This window comes from Theropithecus gelada, chromosome 2, assembly GCF_003255815.1.
Source record: "Theropithecus gelada isolate Dixy chromosome 2, Tgel_1.0, whole genome shotgun sequence".
NCBI classification, from domain to species: domain Eukaryota; kingdom Metazoa; phylum Chordata; class Mammalia; order Primates; family Cercopithecidae; genus Theropithecus; species Theropithecus gelada.
Genome location: NC_037669.1, coordinates 106718497 through 106736354, shown reverse-complemented (window position 1 = coordinate 106736354; position 17858 = coordinate 106718497). Strand labels below are relative to the sequence as shown.

The 17858-nt window shown below is 46.6% G+C and overlaps 1 protein-coding gene across 1 annotated transcript in view; it reads left to right on the top strand.

Annotated features, from left to right (window-relative positions):
* Positions 1-16537, top strand: part of YEATS2 (YEATS domain containing 2) — a 115421-nt gene extending 98884 nt beyond the window's left edge. The window contains exons 22-31 of the mRNA XM_025376580.1: positions 2733-2861; positions 3952-4050; positions 5208-5310; positions 6180-6253; positions 8016-8095; positions 8667-8868; positions 11528-11754; positions 12695-12769; positions 14111-14184; positions 15493-16537. Coding sequence (XP_025232365.1) covers positions 2733-2861; positions 3952-4050; positions 5208-5310; positions 6180-6253; positions 8016-8095; positions 8667-8868; positions 11528-11754; positions 12695-12769; positions 14111-14184; positions 15493-15601 — 1172 coding nt within the window. The 3' untranslated portion in view covers positions 15602-16537. The remainder of the gene's footprint in view (positions 1-2732; positions 2862-3951; positions 4051-5207; positions 5311-6179; positions 6254-8015; positions 8096-8666; positions 8869-11527; positions 11755-12694; positions 12770-14110; positions 14185-15492) is intronic.
* The last annotated feature ends 1321 nt before the right edge of the window (positions 16538-17858 follow it).

Below are 17858 nucleotides of genomic sequence, written 5' to 3'. Positions count from 1 at the left end.
ATCACTGCACTCCAGCCTGGGTGACAGCAAGACAGTGTCTCAACAAAAAAACAAAACAAAGCAAAACAAAAAAAACAAAACCAAGTACCCTAATAGTAAATCAGTAGGTAAAATTAAAAATTGATGAATCAAGGCCTATAATGAATACATTCCTTTTAAAATTATTTTTATTTTATTGTTAGAGCAGGGTCTTGCTCTGTTATCCAGGCTGGAGTGCAGGGGCGTGATCATAGCTCATTGTAGCCTCTGAACTCCTGGGTTCAGGCTGTCCTCCCACCTCAGCCTCCCAAGTGGCTGGCATTACAGGGGCATGCCACTACACGGGACTAATTTTGTTTGTTTTTTTTTTAGAGACGGGGTCTTGCTTTGTTGCCTAGGCTGGTCTCAAACTCCTGGCCTCAACCAGTCCTCCCTTCTTGGCCTCCCAAAGTGCTGGGGTTACAGGTGTAAGCCACTGCACCTGGCCCTACACATTCTTTTACATATACTGAGATAAATATGAATAAAAAGAACCAAAAAGGATTAAAGTAGATACCAGCAGGGAACTAGATGAAAATAGGGAGGTGGAATGAGGGTTGGCTATGTTTATATAAGCCTTTTAGTACTTTTTAACTTGTCAGCTGGTCAGCATGCATAAAAATACGGAAACTTCAGATCGTTGTTAAACTCCTCGACATCATGTCTCAGGAAGTATTACTACCTGACTGATTTAACACTCTTCTATTCCAAAGAAAGATTTTGTTTATTTAAGGCCTTGTTCTAGAAAGTATTTAAGATTATTCCTTTCCTTAGCTCAGACCAGCTGCTTTCCGGTGCCTTAAAGTATCTTTAGCTCCTGATGCTGGTTTTTTTTTTTTTTTTTTCCGCGATGGAGTTTCTGCTCTTATTGCCCAGGCTGGAGTGCAGTGGTGTGATCTCGGCTTACTGAAACCTCCGCCTCCCGAGTTCAAGTGGTTTTCCTGCTTCAGCCTCCCAAGTAGCTTGTTTTACAGGTGCCTGCCATCATGCCCGGCTATTTTTTTTGTATTTTTGGTAGAGACAGGGTTTCACCATGTTGGCCAGGCTGGTCTCGAACTCCTGACCTCAGGTGGTCCAGCTGCCTCGCCCTCCCAAGGTGCTGGGATTACAGGCGTGAGCCACCATGCCTGACCACTGTTTTAAAGTATTTCTTAAAACGTGTTTGTATTGTTTGTGCCTTGTATACTCCTTCACAGTAAAGGCCCTTTGTGATTTTTTTAGTGGTCCTCTGAATGCCTAGAACAGTTTTACATGGAAATGGGAATATGGAAATCACCTTTAAAATAAAATGAGAGAAAGTGATCCTTTCTAAAACCATAGAGAACATCTGATGTTTGAAAAACAAGGGCTGCACAGAGCTAGGAAATGATGAGGTGTGGTGTGTAGACAGATGGACATACTAGATACGTAGGGACAGTGGGAAGGAGATGCGCATACATTGGGACCAGATTAAAATGGACCTTGAATGCTTGAAGCTAATTTTGGAAATATGTTTTAGGCAGTCAGGAGCCAGCATAGGTTTTTAAGTAGGATAATGACAATGTTTGACATCAAAACACAGAATTTTATATCTAGAACTGTGTACAAAATCCAAAATTTTGTACACATCAGAGCTATGTGCAAAACAAATTATCATAGAAAACAAACATGGAAGAGTACTATCTGAAAACATTAGTATTGATTATCTCTGCGGTAGGATTTTGGGTGACTTTTTATCCTTTTTACTAGCAAAAATATGTTACTTCATGGTTGTGGTACAAGGATACTTTCAATCATTATGGCCAGGCACAGTGGTTCACATCTATAATCCCATTGCTGGCCAGGCGCGGTGGCTCATGCCTGTAATCCCAGCTGAGAGGCTGAGGTGAGTGGATCACTTGAGGGTAGGAGTTCAAGACCAGCCTGGCCAACATGGTGAAACCCCGTCTCTACTAAAAATACAAAAATTAGCTGGGCGTGGTGGCACATGCCTGTAATCCCAGCTACTCAGGAGGCCTAGGCAGGAGAATTGCTTGAACCTTGGAGATGGAGGTTGCAGTGAGCCAAGATGGCACCGTTGCACTCCAGCCTGGGCGACAGAGTGAGATCCGACTCAAAAAAAAAAAAAAGTCCCAGTGCTTTGGGAAGCCGTGGTGGGAGAATCGCCCGAGGCCAGGAGTTTCAAGACTAGCCTGGGCAACAAAGCAAGACCCCATCTCTACAGAAACAAATTAAAAATTAGCTGTGTGTCATGGCATGCCTGTAGTCCCAGCTACTCTGGAAGCTGAGACAGGAGGATCGCTTGAGCCCAGGAGTTCAAGGTTACAATGAGCTATGATCGTACTATTGCACTTTTCAACCTGGGCGACAGCCTGTCTCTAAAAATAAAAATAAATAGGGGCTGGGCACGGTGGCTCATGTCTGTCATCCTAGCACTTTGGGAGGCCAAGGCAGGAAAATCGCTTGAACCTGGGAGGCAGAGGTTGCAGTAAGCCAAGATCGTGTCAGCCTGGGCGACACAGCGAGACTCCATCTCAAAAAGTAAATAAATAAACAATTATTGTCATGCCGATGTTTTATTGTGAAATCCACAGCATCCGTTGCCTCCTGCTTCTCGCTCTTTTGTTTACTGGAAGGTAACTTCCTCCATGACAAAATATGGGTGGCACAGAGGATAAGGGACTTTCCCGAAGCACCTGACCTTCAACGTGGCCTTGTCTTCCAATTTGTTCTAGGACTGTTAAAGATTCACTCCAGCCAAGCCAGTCCCCAGCAGGCAGTCCTGACGATTCCCAGCCAGCTCAAACCACTCAGCGTAAACACGTCTGGAGGGGTGCAGACGATCCTGATGCCTGTGAATAAAGGTGAGTGCCTTGCCCACGGGCCTCTGTGCTGTGGCCGCTTCCACGTATCTCAGCATTTACCAGGTGGTGACTGCTCTGCCCGTGTACAGCCACCCTTCAGCTATCACGGTACTTCCTGCACCTTGAATGCTACGGCTCCAATGCCGGGACTCAAAACCCAAATGTTCGTTGGCTTCTAAATAGCTGCCCTTATCTAAAGTTGAGTTGAAGGGGGAATATTTTAAGTGTTTATAAGAATTTACATTAATTGGATTGTTGTTTTCCTTTCTTTTTTTTTTGAAACAGTTTTGCTCTGTCGCCAAGGGTGGAGTGCAGTGGCAAGATCTCGGCTCACTGCAACCTCCGCCTCCTGGGTTCAAGCAGTTCTCATGCCTCAGTCTCCTGAGTAGCTGGCTAATTTTTGTATTTTTTAGTAAAGACGGGGTTTCACCATGTTGCCCAATCTGGTCTTGAACTCCTGACCTCAGAAGATCCACCTGCCTTGGCCCCCCAAAGTACTGGGATTACAGGCGTGAGCCACCGTGCCTGGCCTGGCTTGTTACTTTCTTTTTTTTTTTTTTTTTTTTTTTTGAGACGGAGTCTCGCTCTGTCGCCCAGGCTGGAGTGCAGTGGCCGGATCTCAGCTCACTGCAAGCTCCGCCTCCCGGGTTCACGCCATTCTCCAGCCTCAGCCTCCCGAGTAGCTGGGACTACAGGCGCCCGCCACCTCGCCCGGCTAGTTTTTTTGTATTTCTTAATAGAGACGGGGTTTCACCGTGTTAGCCAGGATGGTCTCGATCTCCTGACCTCGTGATCCGCCCGTCTCGGCCTCCCAAAGTGCTGGGATTACAGGCTTGAGCCACCGCGCCCGGCCGGCTTGTTACTTTCTTAGTTTAGTGACAGGCTCCTGTTTCTACAGTTGAAGATATACCTCAGTTACCCTCATACCTAATAATCACCCACTAGTAAAAAGGGACTTTGCAATTCCTGTTGTCCTCAAGTTGTCTGTGTGCTGTTCGTCTCATGTGGGGTTATCACCTGGGAGTTAGATCACCTTCATTAAAAATAATCTCTGTATTTATTATATCCCTCCCTCCTTTTCTCCCTTTAGTGGTTCAGTCATTTTCTACCAGCAAGCCACCTGCCATTCTGCCTGTAGCTGCCCCAACTCCAGTTGTCCCCAGCTCTGCCCCAGCAGCTGTTGCAAAAGGTACAGAGGATCTCACAGAGTTCTTGTCCAGAAGTTTTGTTGTTTATCTTTTTTGTTGTCGTTCACGTTCTCTTCTGATGTCCAGAAGTTTTATGCAGGACATTACCATAATCTGAGTCTTTTGAATTTTCAGCATTTGCAAATCAACCATTTGGCAAATGTGTCCTAAATACTCATATGGTAGACTTAACATTGAGGGAAACACAGAGATGTATAAAGGATCATTTCTACCCTTTAATAAATTTATAATAAGATTGAAAAGAATTGCTGTAGACAGCAGGCAATCATTGATAAACACAAGACATGTGGCCAGGGAAGTGGTTGCTGAAATATTGCAGTTTGGGATGTCTGATCAGGGTTGGCAGGGGGTGTGGAGAAGGGCAAGACTTTATATTGACCATGGATTATAACCTGGACTTTAAAAGAGTAGAGGTTTTTTAGCTGTGGGGAGTCAAGGGGTATGCCAGATTAAGGGCACAGAAGAGACAAAGACTCAGCTTCCCCTTTGGAGAAGTGGCAAGTTAGAGGGACTCATTTGGGGAGTATAGTTGTGGTAAAGGAGGTTTAGGTAGGGGCCAGACTTTGGCGAGCTGGCAGTGGGAGACATTTCTGCCCACAAGAGTAGATCGGGATAGCACGGTGGATTAGAGCAACACGCTGACATTGATAACATCAGTGTCCAAGCACAGGCGATCTGATTTTTGCTTTCTGCCTTGTGTCTCAGAACGCTAAGATAATGCTGAAAGTTGATAAACTAGCTGGAGAGATGATATTGGAAAGGTCACAATATTAGAACTTAGAACAAACCAGCATTGTACTTCAATGTAGCATTGTTAAATCACATGTGTGGGGAGGGGATGAGGGATCTTACACAGCAGTATGGGTGGCCCTTTAAGAAATATCTGAGGAGCCATTTTATTGCCCCCGCCCTGTCATGAGGCTGGAGTTTTCCCCCCTGAGACCCAGGCTAACAGTTCTTCCCTTGTCTGATGACCCTGGGATGATAGGAGCCATCTCAGTCCCCTGGCTGTGTCCCCACAACAGCTGGAGTGGCAGTTTCCTTGCTGAGCTTCACTGCAGGAGCTTTGTTTGTGCCTGCACATGTCCTTCCACTGCTAACCCCTAACAGTTGCCTCTTTGTTGCTCTTGCCTTGTAGTGAAGACTGAACCAGAAACACCTGGGCCGAGCTGCCTCTCTCAGGAGGGTCAGACAGCAGTGAAAACAGAAGAAAGTTCTGAGCTGGGAAACTATGTCATTAAGTAATTCTTCCAATCTTTCCTAAAGGAATTCCGCTTTGGGTGTTTGTCACACCTGTGACAGCTGAGTATGTGCAGAGTTGTGTGTGTAGCTCTAAGCCCTTGATGGGAGGAACTGTCTGTGCCTGTGTAGTGGACAAGTGATGCACAGCTGAGGGTCATCATTTTATACAGTGATGTGACTGGAGGTGGCACTTGATTTGTAGCCTTAGAAGCCTCAGATGGGATTAGACCTCCCTTCAGTTGAGGTTGCCAACGTGGGCTTTCTCTGCTGAGCCCCTGGGCACAAAATTTCTCCTGTTGCCATCACTCAGGTGTATACGTGCTTTGTGACTGGGTGTCCACACGCCTGCCTAATCTTAGCTGCCTCTTCATGGGCTATACACACTCTTTGCTTCTTCTAAAATGCTTTCTGAGGTTTCGTAATTTCTAAATGAGGAAGCCACTTCTGACCAGCTACTTTTAAGTATCTCAAACTGCTGGGGACCATAGAAACTTAGCCCTTTAATATGGTAGATGGAGGCGTGAACTGTAATAACCCTAAGATGGGCATACAGAATTTTTCTCCCCTAGTAGCAGTCACATTGCAAAAAGATTATATTGCTATTTAATTTTAAGGTGTCGATTAACTGTCTGTAATATGCGCATAATCTTCCATTCCTGGGATCTTATTTAGTCTTGACATTTTCTTTTTAAGCATAGAACACCTTTCCTTTACAAAGAAGGTAATCTATGGAAGGAAAGACATGTTAGTATGATGTTTTTACATTATAATTCCCTCAGAATGGAATATATCCATTAAGTATATGGCATATATATGGCTATAGAAATGTATTTAATTTATTGCCTTATTTTTTTTTTATCCCTCTCAGGATAGACCATTTAGAGACTATCCAGCAACTCTTAACAGCAGTAGTAAAGAAGATTCCATTAATCACTGCAAAAAGTAAGACAATTACACTGAATATAAGGGTGCATTTTTTAAAGCCGTGAATTTAAGGTATTGAGTCAACTGAAATCACTTGGGTTTGTAAATTAATATTGATAATGGCAGTTACCTTATAAGGTTTCAGCTAGAGATACAGCTCATTTGCAAGGGTTTTAGAATTCATATGCAGTTAGTTTTTTATTCTTTTTACTGTGTTGTTCTTTAGAAGGAATGTTTTACATTTTTCATGTGTAAATCATACATTGTTTTGTATGCAGTTAAAACTCTGTATTAGCATTTGGCGTTTATGAGTGAGGAAAGCATTTAGTGTTTGCCTGCAGTGTACCAGGTCCTGTGCAGGCTGGGTACGTTCACTGTCTCATATAATCCCAGCCTCCTGTGTGGTAGCTGGTGTCATCTGCATTTACAGATGAGGAAACTGAGGATAAACAGGGTTGAATAACTTGCTTGAGATCACAGAGCCATGGGTGGTGAAACAGGATACAAACCTGGTTCTGTTTGACTCTAAGACCATTCATCTTTCCTCTGAAACCCAGTATTGCACACTGTAGAAATGCACAGTTTTTAAGACCTCCCAAAGTGGTGTGCTGTGTCACTCCCATCATTAGCTAGATTGAGTAAATTGCTGCTTAGCCCCAGTTGTTTTGATAGAATCAGTAGCCCTTGCTGAGGGGCCAGCAGCCTGCGGACACAGGAGCATGCTCATGGGCAAGACCACTATGCACACTCAGAGGGAAGCCAGGGGCAGCCTCCACGCCACTCAGATTTGTAGGGCTCTGAACACGTACGCCAGGTACAGACCACCTACTTATTTTTTCCAACTGTAATAGCAAAGCAGTAGTCTCTCTTTCTAAGGTAAAGTTTGGGGGATCATTTTGATGTATCTCAGAATAAACTTGTGATGACAGTTTCCCAGCCTGACAGAAGAAATTCAAACAAAAAAATCTCTCTCATATATACGTGTGTGTGTGTGTGTGTATACGTGTATACACACACACACATATATATGTATATATACACATATATACACACACACATACATACACATATACACACACACACACACACACACACACACAGTTTTCTCTCTCCTTAAAAATACAGAATACAAGAGCCGGAAGGTAGTTCAGATACTATCTTCCCAGCTTTCTCAATTTATAGATAAGAAAACCAAGCTGGTTGCAGTGGCTCACGCCTGTAATCCCAGCACTTTGGGAGGTTGAGGTGGGCAGATCACCTGAGGTCAGGACTTTGAGACCTGCCTGGTCAACATGGTGAAACCCCATCTCTACTAAAAATACAAAAATTAGCCAGGCATGGTGGTGCATGCCTGTAGTCCCAGCTACTCGGGAGGCTGAGGCATGAGAATCGCTTGAAACCGGGAGGCAGAGGTTGCAGTGAGCTGAGATTTGTGGGCAACAAAGTGAGACACCATCTACCATGGCCACCTTGTGAGTTAATGGCAGGTCCAGGGCTCCTAATGGAGCGCCAGTCCCACAGACTTCAATAGCCTGTGGCAGTGATTACCTTCTCCACCAAAGAAGCCAAGTTCCCAAGAAGGTGTGTTGCTTTGAGTACACATGACAGGACGCCTTCTCTTCTGAGGAGACGCCCTCCTGTGTTAGGCTGCATCTTGCCCAGTAAGGAACATACATGCAATAAAGAGGTCTGAAGAAGTGACTGACTTGCCTCCAGCAAATGATACGTGATTGGAATCGTAAGAGCTTTATTCAGGATTTGCTGGGTATGTGCATTCTAGGTGAAGATGCCAGCTGCTTTTCTGCAAAGTCTGTGGAGCAGTACTACGGCTGGAACATTGGAAAAAGGAGAGCCGCTGAGGTAACCCACGTCTGCCTGTTCATTCTGGCTGCCTGCAGAAACCTTTTCTTAGGGAACAGAGATACAGATTGCAGCATATTTTGTTGAAATATTTGATGCAGAAGATTTTCTTCAGTTAAAAAAGTCTCATTTTTCAAAGACCTGTATCCAGCCAACTTTCAGGCCTGCCTTCTTTTCCTTCACTGGTAGAAACATCCCTCACAGTTTCTAACTTTTTTCCTGAGTTTCAGAATTTTAAATGAACTTGCGTATTGAGTCCTTACAGTGGGAAGGTGCTGTGGTCGGTTTAGGGAAAGTTGGGGTAGGAGGGGAAGTGGGAGGTCCTAGGTTGAGACCAGGTGAATATCTTTAAGGGCCAAACCTAGGAGTTGCTGTTTTAGTTATAAGCATTAGGGAGCCGGTAGAAGTTCTCCTTTTTTTAAGTGGGGAGTAACACAATCAGGTGTTTTTTCTTAAAAAAAAAAAAAAATTCTAACAGGTTAAGTTAGGATGGTGATTTATGATTGCATGATAACGTAGTTGTGTTAAGTGGAAGGATTTGATTATGGTTCCAAAAAAAATTTTTTTTAAGTGGCAAAGAGCAATGACAATGCGAAAAGTCTTACAAGAAATCCTGGAGAAGAATCCGAGATTTCACCACCTGACTCCCCTCAAAACCAAGCACATTGCTCACTGGTGCCGCTGTCATGGCTACACCCCACCAGACCCTGAGAGCCTGAGGAATGACGGGGACTCCATCGAGGATGTGCTGACCCAGATCGACAGTGAGCCTGGTAAGCCTTCAGTGGCACGGCCCAGAGCGCCTGGCAGCCTGGGGGCATTCGCTTAGAGAGAGGTGAGGATTTGGAAGAGGTGCTATAGAGAACAAGAGCATTTCCTACCTCCTGCCATGTCCTCCCTGGGACCATGCAGTCCCCGTGGAGCTGTTGGTACCCAGGTATCTCAAGTGTTGTGCCCCAGCCACAAACGTTCCAGCCCTTGCCATGCAGCAGGCTCACACTGTTCACTCCGGAGTCCCTGCTCGGCATCATTTCTTCTTTGAAGACTCCTGATCCATCTCCTTTCCTGCAGATCGAAGCAGCCTGCCCATCTTTTGTGACCTTAAGGACCCCCCCATGCCCCAGACAAGTCTGTGCTCCTTCTGTGAAGATGAGGCCTGTGTCTCATCTGTTACTTTATCTCCAAACCCAGCTTGGAGGCCGCCACCCAGTGTGGGAGGCACTTGTGAAAACTAGTAATGTTGCAGGTGAAATGAATTGTTTTATGATTAAAAAAAAAAAAACTACTGGGCCAGGCGCGGTGGCTCACGCCTGTAATCCCAGCACTTTGGGAGGCTGGGGTGGGCGGATCACGAGGTCAGGAGTTCAAGACCATCCTGGCTAACACAGTGAAACCCCGTCTCTACTAAAAATACGAAAAATTAGCCGGGCGTGGTGGCTGCCCGCCTGTGGTCCCAGCTACTCGGGAGGCTGAGGCAGGAAAATTGCTTGAACCAGGGAGGCAGAGGTTGCAGTGAGCTGAGATTGCACCACTGTACTCCAGCCTGGGCTACAGAGCAAGACTCTGTCTCAAAAAAAAAAAAAACAGCAACAACAAAAACAGACCACTGCTGCAGGGCCATGGGATATAGGACCAAGGGATTAAAGATATGTAGGGAGAAGAAGCATTTTGAGTTTCACCTCTAAGAATAAGAAGGGTTGGGCCGGGCACAGTGGCTTACGCTTGTAATCCCAGCACTTTGAGAAGTCAAGATTGCTTAAGCCTCCAGGAGTTTGAGACCAGCCAAGGCAACATAGCAGGACCTTGTCCGTACAAAAAATACAAAAATTAGCTGGGTGTGGTAACTTGCCTGTAGTCCCGGCTACTTGGGTGACTAAGATGAGAGGGATCACTTGAGCCCGGGTTGAGGCTGCCGTGAGCCATGAGCACGCCACTGCACTCCAGCCTGGGCAACAGAGCCAGACCCTGTCTCAATAAAATAAAAAGAAAGGTTGTTTTCTGCCCCCAGCCCCATTTATGTAGAAAAACAGAAGCTCTGCCTCCCTGTCCAAGGAAACCTGGAGCACAGAGGTGGGGTTCCTTTAAGACTTAGGGCCAGGCTCAGTGGCCTCCCACTTTGGGAGGCTGAGGCAGGAGGACTGTTTGAGCCCAGGAGTTCAAGACTAGCCTGGACAACACGGTGAAACTTTGTCTCTACAAAAAATGCAAAAATTAGCTGGGCATGGTGGTGCACGCCTGTAGTCCCAGGTACTCGGGAAGCTGAGGCGGGAGGATTGTTTGAGTCCAAGAGGCTGAGGCTGCAGCGAGCTGTAATCATGCCACTGCTCTCCAGTTTGGGTGACAGCACAAGACTGTGTCCAAAAAAAAAGGGCAAGTCCCGTTTTTGCCATTAAGCTTCTTGAGAGCCTAATGCAGGATGGCCTCTCCTCTCATCTCCTGCAGCGCTTTATATCAGCAGCATGAGGGCTTGTCTGACTTCGCTGTCTAAGCTACTCGGAGAGCAGAGACCGTATTAATGTTCCCCAGGCTTCACTGACAGTGTGTGGAAAGTACAGTACTTGCATGTACTAGGCTTCCTGTTAATCTGACTGATTACAAACAGCCCCTGACCTACAGTGGTTTGACCTGTGATTTGATTTTGTGACTTTACAGTGGTCTGAAAGCTGTAGGCATCAGCACAGGCCTTGACTTCTGATGGGATTGCATCCAGATAAGGCCATCGTAAGTTGAAAATATCCTAAGTCAAAAAATGATATTTTCAACTTAACAATGGGTTTTTCAGGATATAGCGCCATCCAGCATAACTTGAGGAGCAGCTGGAGCTCGTTAGAGCCCAGTCAGTAAAACCAAAGGGCAGAAGCTGGGTGCCCTTAAATCTTGTACCTGGTGTGGACCTCACACACTCATCCAGAAAGTGGAAGGGCACTAGTGCCCTAGACCTGGCCTTAAGGTCCTCACACTCCTGATTAGGCTTTGTATAAATCGCCTTATTAGAAACTGGACCCATAATATACATTGAAATGTTAACAGTCCTGCTCTCTGAGCAGTGAGAATAGGGGTGATTCTTTTTATTTTCTTCACTCTGCATTTCTAAATTTTCCAAATTTGAGATGTAGAAAAATCAGGTCGGTCCTTAATACTCAGAGGGAGGGGGGTGGCCTGGTATTTGGTGGTAAAAGTGAGAATTCTGTACTCTTTTGTCTTAGATGGCAGTTGCTTTACATAGATGACACACAAGATGCCTGTCTTTGTGCCTTTCTCCCTCATGAATTACTAGTTGTCATTATTATAGATCCATAGAATGTTAGAACTGGAAAGAAGGTCAGCTCCGCTGATGCTTTTCCCCCTTCCTCAGACCATGGGTCTCTTGGAGATGGAAACTCCTCTTCCGTTGGCCCCACAGCTGTCTTAACACTGCTCGCTTTCATTTAGAGTGCCCATCATCGTTCTCCTCTGCGGACAACCTCTGCCGCAAACTGGAGGACCTGCAGCAGTTCCAGAAAAGGGAACCCGAGAATGAAGAGGAGGTGGACATCCTCAGCCTCTCTGAGCCAGTAAAGATAAACATCAAGAAGGAGCAGGAAGAGAAACAAGAGGAAGTCAAGTTCTACCTGCCACCAACCCCAGGGTCTGAATTTATTGGGGATGTCACACAGAAGGTAGGGGTTGTGGTGTTAATAGTTCATGCAGCAGAACAGACTCAGAGCTGGACATTCAGACGTTCAGCCTCACAGACCCAGACCCAGATGTTCAGCCTCACAGACCCAGACTCAGACCCGCACTCTTCTGGTGGTGTAAATGCTTGACTTCCTTCTGCCTGGTTGACCCAGGTGCGCTCTCTGGGCTCCCATCTTCCTGCATCAGAGCCCTTGGGCAGAAACGCTAATTACACGTGAAAAGGTTGCTTGTTGAATGCAGACTTGAAGCAAAGCTGGCTAGATAGAAACGGTTGATTACTCTTCATCTCATTTTTTCTCATCTGCCTCAGTAGAAGCACCTTTCCCTCATGAGGCGTGTCATATTTCTGAGTTGCGCGTCAGTGCGAAATCCTCCCCGAAGTGTTGATAGGTCCTGAGTGCCCGGCCTGTGGTGCAGATGGCATGCACCTACCTTATTGTACAGGAGAGAGGTACTTACTTATCCACCCTGCTGGAGCCTAACAGCTCTTCAGCGTCTGTCAGTTGCTCAGGGCGTGAGGTGAAAGACAGTGTGCTTTCATTGGCTGCCATGAAAAATGGGCAAGATGCAGTTTCCAAGTGCAAACAGGACACTGGAGTCTTGATTCCAGACCTTCCAGAGTGGTGTTCGCTTATCAGAGCTCATGGCAGATCCCAACCAGGTTCTTCCACGAAGGAGATTTGAGAGTTAAAGTAGGATTATAGTCACATTTTAGAAATCAGCCAGAAATGTGGAAAAACAAGATAACATTCGTCTAGATGTCATATTCCGTGTTCCTTTCCAGTGAATTTTGCCCAGCATGTTTGCAGAGTCCTTCTTCCAACCAGGCATCTCTTTGGGTGTCAGAGAGTTATGCTTGTTTGGAGAGAGGCCGTTTTTAAAGCAGCGATACGAACAAACGGCTGTCTTCTGCTTTTCCAGATTGGGATCACCCTGCAGCCCGTGGCGCTCCACAGGAACGTGTATGCGTCCGTGGTGGAGGACATGATCCTGAAGGTGGGTGCTTCCAGGGGCCGCCAGCCAGGAATGGTGGTTGCATCCCAGGAGGTTTGGAGTAAGGGGCAAGGACAGAAAAGGAACAAAGATAACATGCTTTAAAATTTCTCATCTTGGCCGGGCGCGGTGGCTCAAGCCTGTAATCCCAGCACTTTGGGAGGCCGAGACGGGCGGATCACGAGGTCAGGAGATCGAGACCATCCTCGCTAATACGGTGAAACCCCGTCTCTACTAAAAAATACAAAAAACTAGCCGGGCGAGGTGGCGGGCGCCTGTAATCCCAGCTACTCGGGAGGCTGAGGCAGGAGAATGGCATGAACCCAGGAAAATGGCGTGAACCTGGGAGGCGGAGCTTGCAGTGAGCTGAGATCCGGCCACTGCACTCCAGCCCGGGTGACAGAGCGAGACTCCGTCTCAAAAAAAAAAAAAAAAAAAAATTTCTCATCTTATTTGGGCTTCTCTCTTTTTGTTTTTTTTCTTCTGATTTTTAAATGGACTAAGTTATATTTCCTCTGAGTACTCATGTCACTCTGAAGATATTTTTCCACGTGGTTTCAGGCGCCTCCTAAGACATTCTGGGGGGCGGTGGTCAGTGCGCTTGTTGCTTCAGGAGGTGGCAGAGACAAAGCCTACGATTTTCCGTACATGTCACAACAGCAAACAGCCCAACTGTCCTGACTCTGGCAAGGGGATGAAAATGCCGCAGCCTCCTTCCCCAGCCTGATCCTAGCTCAGGAGTTCCTTTCCTTGTGGATCCTCCCCAAGAATTAGGGATACCTCAGTAACAACTGCTTTCCTTAAATACAATGTCTGGGGCTGGGCGCGGTGGCTCATGCCTGTAATCTCAGCACTTTGGGAGGCCGAGGCGGGCGGATCACTTGAAATCAGGAGTTTGAGACCAACCTGGCCAACATGGTGAAACCCCATCTCTACTAAAAATAAAACATTAGCCGGACTTGGTGGTGCTTGCCTAGTAATCCAAGCTACTTGGGAGGCTGAGGCAGGAGAATCGCTTGAACCCAGGAGGCGGAGGTTGCAGTGAGCCGAGATCGTGCCACTGCACTGCAGCCTGAGGAACAGAGTGAGCCTCCATCTCTCAATAAATAAATCAATCAGTAGAATAATGTCTGATTAATGAAAATCACTCCAATTCATAATTTCCCAGAAACATGGCCTTTATCACTATCGTCTATTATCGAGACCTTTAATTTTTTCTTAAGGACTTTTCAATCCCTAGGTGCAGTTGTTTCAGACATTTGGGGCAAGGGATGGGGTTAGATGCGTCCCTTCTTGCCAGCAAGCAGATGGCCATTTGAAGAATAACAGCACCTTCCATTGTAGGCTACAGAACAGCTGGTGAATGATATCCTGAGACAGGCTTTGGCAGTTGGATACCAGACAGCTTCTCACAACAGGTATTACTATCTCTGCAGTCTGTGGTGTGAGGCTTATACCTCTTTCCTAACAGTTGAATTACCCATGAAGGTGTTTTATACTTACATCAATCCAGTAGGAGGTGGAGAGAGTGCTTAGGACACTCTTAGAGACAGATGAACTCAAGGGTCTGCTCTGTCATTTTTAGAGAACCTCGGTTGTGAAAGCTCACTCAGCTTTGCTCAGAGGTTTATATCCTCCTCCTCATTACTTCACAGACACCTAGGACTCTGTTTTATTACAGGGTTGAATAAATATTAGCTTTGCAATTAAAGATAACAGTGTCCGTTACATGTCAGACATGAGGGCCAAGCATTGCATGTATTACCTTACTTGTTTTTCATTGCAGAACTGTTATTCCCTTTTTAAAAATCAGGAAACCGGGCTTTGAAAGGTAATCTTACCCAGCTTTCCCAGAAAATACAGTGGCGACCTGGACTTCCGACTCAGGTCTCACTGGCTCTGAGGCTCCCGGGCTTGCCACTGCTCTTTGCTGACTCTCATTGTGTTCGATTGAGACACTGAGTTTCAGTCTTTTCCTAGGCCCTGAAAGAATGGTAGATAGGCCACATCTGCTTTTCTTTCAGAGGAAACGAATATTATTTTATTGCATTATGCTAAAGGCCGTCACAAATTTATAAAATTGTAGCAAAGTGCCTGAGGACATGAAGGGCCTAAATCAGAGGAATATTAGATGAAGCTTCACAGGAATATATCAGACAACATAGACGTCTTTAGAGAAAAGGAGGTGAACCAAGAGTTCCGGTCCTGCTGCCCGCTGTCCTGCTTGGACCCACAAGTGAGCCAGGGGCCTCCTGTGGCTCCTGCTCACCTCTGTGCTCCCTGTTCTGGAGGGGTAGAGTGACTTGGGTGCTTCTGATGGAACGATTAACATCACGCCTGGCCTGGCGTGACTCCGTCTCCCATCTTTCCAGGAGATGGGAAATGCAGTCCCAGAGTTTTGTGGTGCTTTGACTCAGCTTTTGGTCTGCTGAGACTCACTCACAAATGTGTCATTCCGTTCTGCCATCGACTTTGTTTTCTTTCTCTTTTCTCAGTTCTCAGAATCTTTTTTCCTAATCATTCAACCAACTTGTTGACATCCTTCTCATGCCTATGACTAGGAAGGCAGTCCCCACCCCAGAGTGGCCCTAAGCTATATCTGTGGCTCAGGAGCCCTCTCCAGGGGGCCTCTGCCTGGGATGGTCCCTGTGGTGAGTTAAGTGAATGAATGATGAGATACGTGTGAGAGAATTTCACCTGGTAACACCCTTTGTTTTTTGGACCAGGATTCCCAAAGAAATTACAGTGAGTAATATTCACCAGGCCATTTGCAACATTCCTTTTCTGGATTTCCTCACAAACAAACACATGGGAATATTGAATGAGGACCAGTGAGCGGAGTGAGGTGCCCTGGAGAAGCAGGCTTTGAAGGCGCAGCGAAGCTGTAACTGAGGACCCTACTGCTCGGGAAGGAGGTGGTTTCCAGTGCGCCTCAGGATGTCATGGCTACCCAACCATTGCCGCTCCTGTTCCCGCGTGCCACCAGCATGCTCCACTCCAGATGAAATCCATTGGACAGGAGTTTGTTTCCTCAGTGTGGAGTGAGGCTGTCAGTGGATACGTGCTTTGTCGGTCAACGTTTCTGCAGTCTCTGTAAAGGCCCCATGAGACTTGGGCCAGGCCATGTGCCTCAGGCCCTTCTCCCTGAGTGTGCTCATGGGGGCTCCTTGGGCCCGCCTCCCCAGGAGATAGAAAAGGAGTGGCAAGCTAGAGATTTGAACCATCTTGTGGGCTGGAGTTACCAGTAGCTCCAGCAGTTATCCTGAAGAAAGATTGGGCTTCAGCCTTCAGCAAGTGGTTCTCTCCCCTGCCTGGCCTTGGTGTGGAGGGGCTGTACTCTGAGCCCAGGTGAGTCAGCTATAGGAAGAGGCCATACCTAGAGCAAAGAACCAGGAAGGCCTGAGAGACGGCAGACTGAGCAGAATTCCTTTTTTGAGCACAGGAGCATTACTAGAACCATTGTCAAAGCAGTGGCAAGAGACGGAGAGGTCCCAACGGGAGTCGGGAAGAGCTTTGATTATAACCAAGAAAACTCTCACTATGCTAGGAATAGACAGCGTGCACCAGCCCCGGACACTTGGCAGAAGCGTAGCAGTGTTACACATGTGTGCGAAGCAGATTGCAGGCTCCATGCCATCTGCATGGTCTGCAGGAACTTCTGCTGCTGACCCCATGCTGAGTGGCTAGTGGGGAACAGCCCCCGGCAGGCTCTTCTGGGGTGGTCTGTCCTATCCGTGGGTTGTGTATCCTCTTCTCTGTTAAGGAGTTTTTCCCAAGAAGAAAAGTATTTAAAAGAAGTACCAGTGAGTGCCTTAAAGTTGGAGAAGTAACTGCCCATGCCCAGAAACAGGGATGCCAGTGCCCGGAAGCAGTGAGATTAGGCTGTGTCCACAAGCAGAGGACCCGTCGATGGGAGGGGGCGGCAGGCAGGAGAAGGAAGGCAAGCGGTGGCCGGGTCCATTGGAGGCGTCCCATCTCGGACTTCCTAACACGGCCTATGTGGAAGGCAGAACAGAGAACACACGCTCAGTCAGAAATCTGTTTCCTGTTCTGCTCAAGGAGAATCGGCAACCATTTGTCAGCCAATGTTTCTGCAGTCTTTGTAAAGGCCCCGGGCCAGGCCGTGTGCCTCAGGCCCTTCTCCCTGAGTGTGCTCAGAGTCAGTGAGTCAGAGTCAGAGAAACTTACCCAAGCAACATAATTCCTGTTTTCATGGGTCCTGTAGATGTTTGAGTCAGGAAGATAAGGCAGGGAGTGACTGAATAAACTCTGCCTTTTAAGTTGAGCATCTGGGCCGGTCACAGTGGCTAATGCCTGTAATCCCAGCACTCTGGGAGGTCAAGGTGGGTGGGCCACCTGCGGTCAGGAGTTCGAGACCAGCCCGACCAACATGGTGAAACCCCATCTCTACTAATAATAAAAGTTAGCCGGGCATAGTGGTGTGTGCCTGTAATCCCAGCTACTCAGGAGGCTGAGGCAGGAGAATCACTTGAACCCAGGAGGCAGAGGTTGCAGTGAGCCAAGATTGTACCACTGCGCTCAACCCCTGGTGACAGAGTGAGACCGTCTCAAAAATTAATTCAGCATCTTGAGGGCTGCAAGTGCAGAAGGAATCTATTCTCAGTAGGGCATAGGGCATGCACTGGCTTAGCAGTTTAGTATATAAGGCTTGAATAGTCTATATGTGAACTGCTATAAGCAGGGTTGATAGGGAAGTGGATAGATTGCTTCAGCAAAGTGAACTGTGTGATCTCCAGGATGGAGGGAGAAAGATCTGATCCAAACGAGAACAGATTTGTTTATTACAGGTATGACAGCCTAAAGAAATTATCTTTTTGCAAAAGAAATATTAAATGATTTAGCAGTCTCCATGTGTGTTAATGTTTCAAATGTGTATCATAATGTGTATAATTGTGTAACAAAATTGTCTACAATAAATCTTTTGGTATTTGTGGTGGGTGTTTCTGAGTTTGAAGCGTGGTACTCAGGCAGGGTTCTCCTTGTACTGGGATGAGGTGACAGTGTAGATTCTTACTGGTATGTTTAAATTAATTCCTCTCTTTCTTGCCAAAAAAAAAAAAAAAATGTTGCA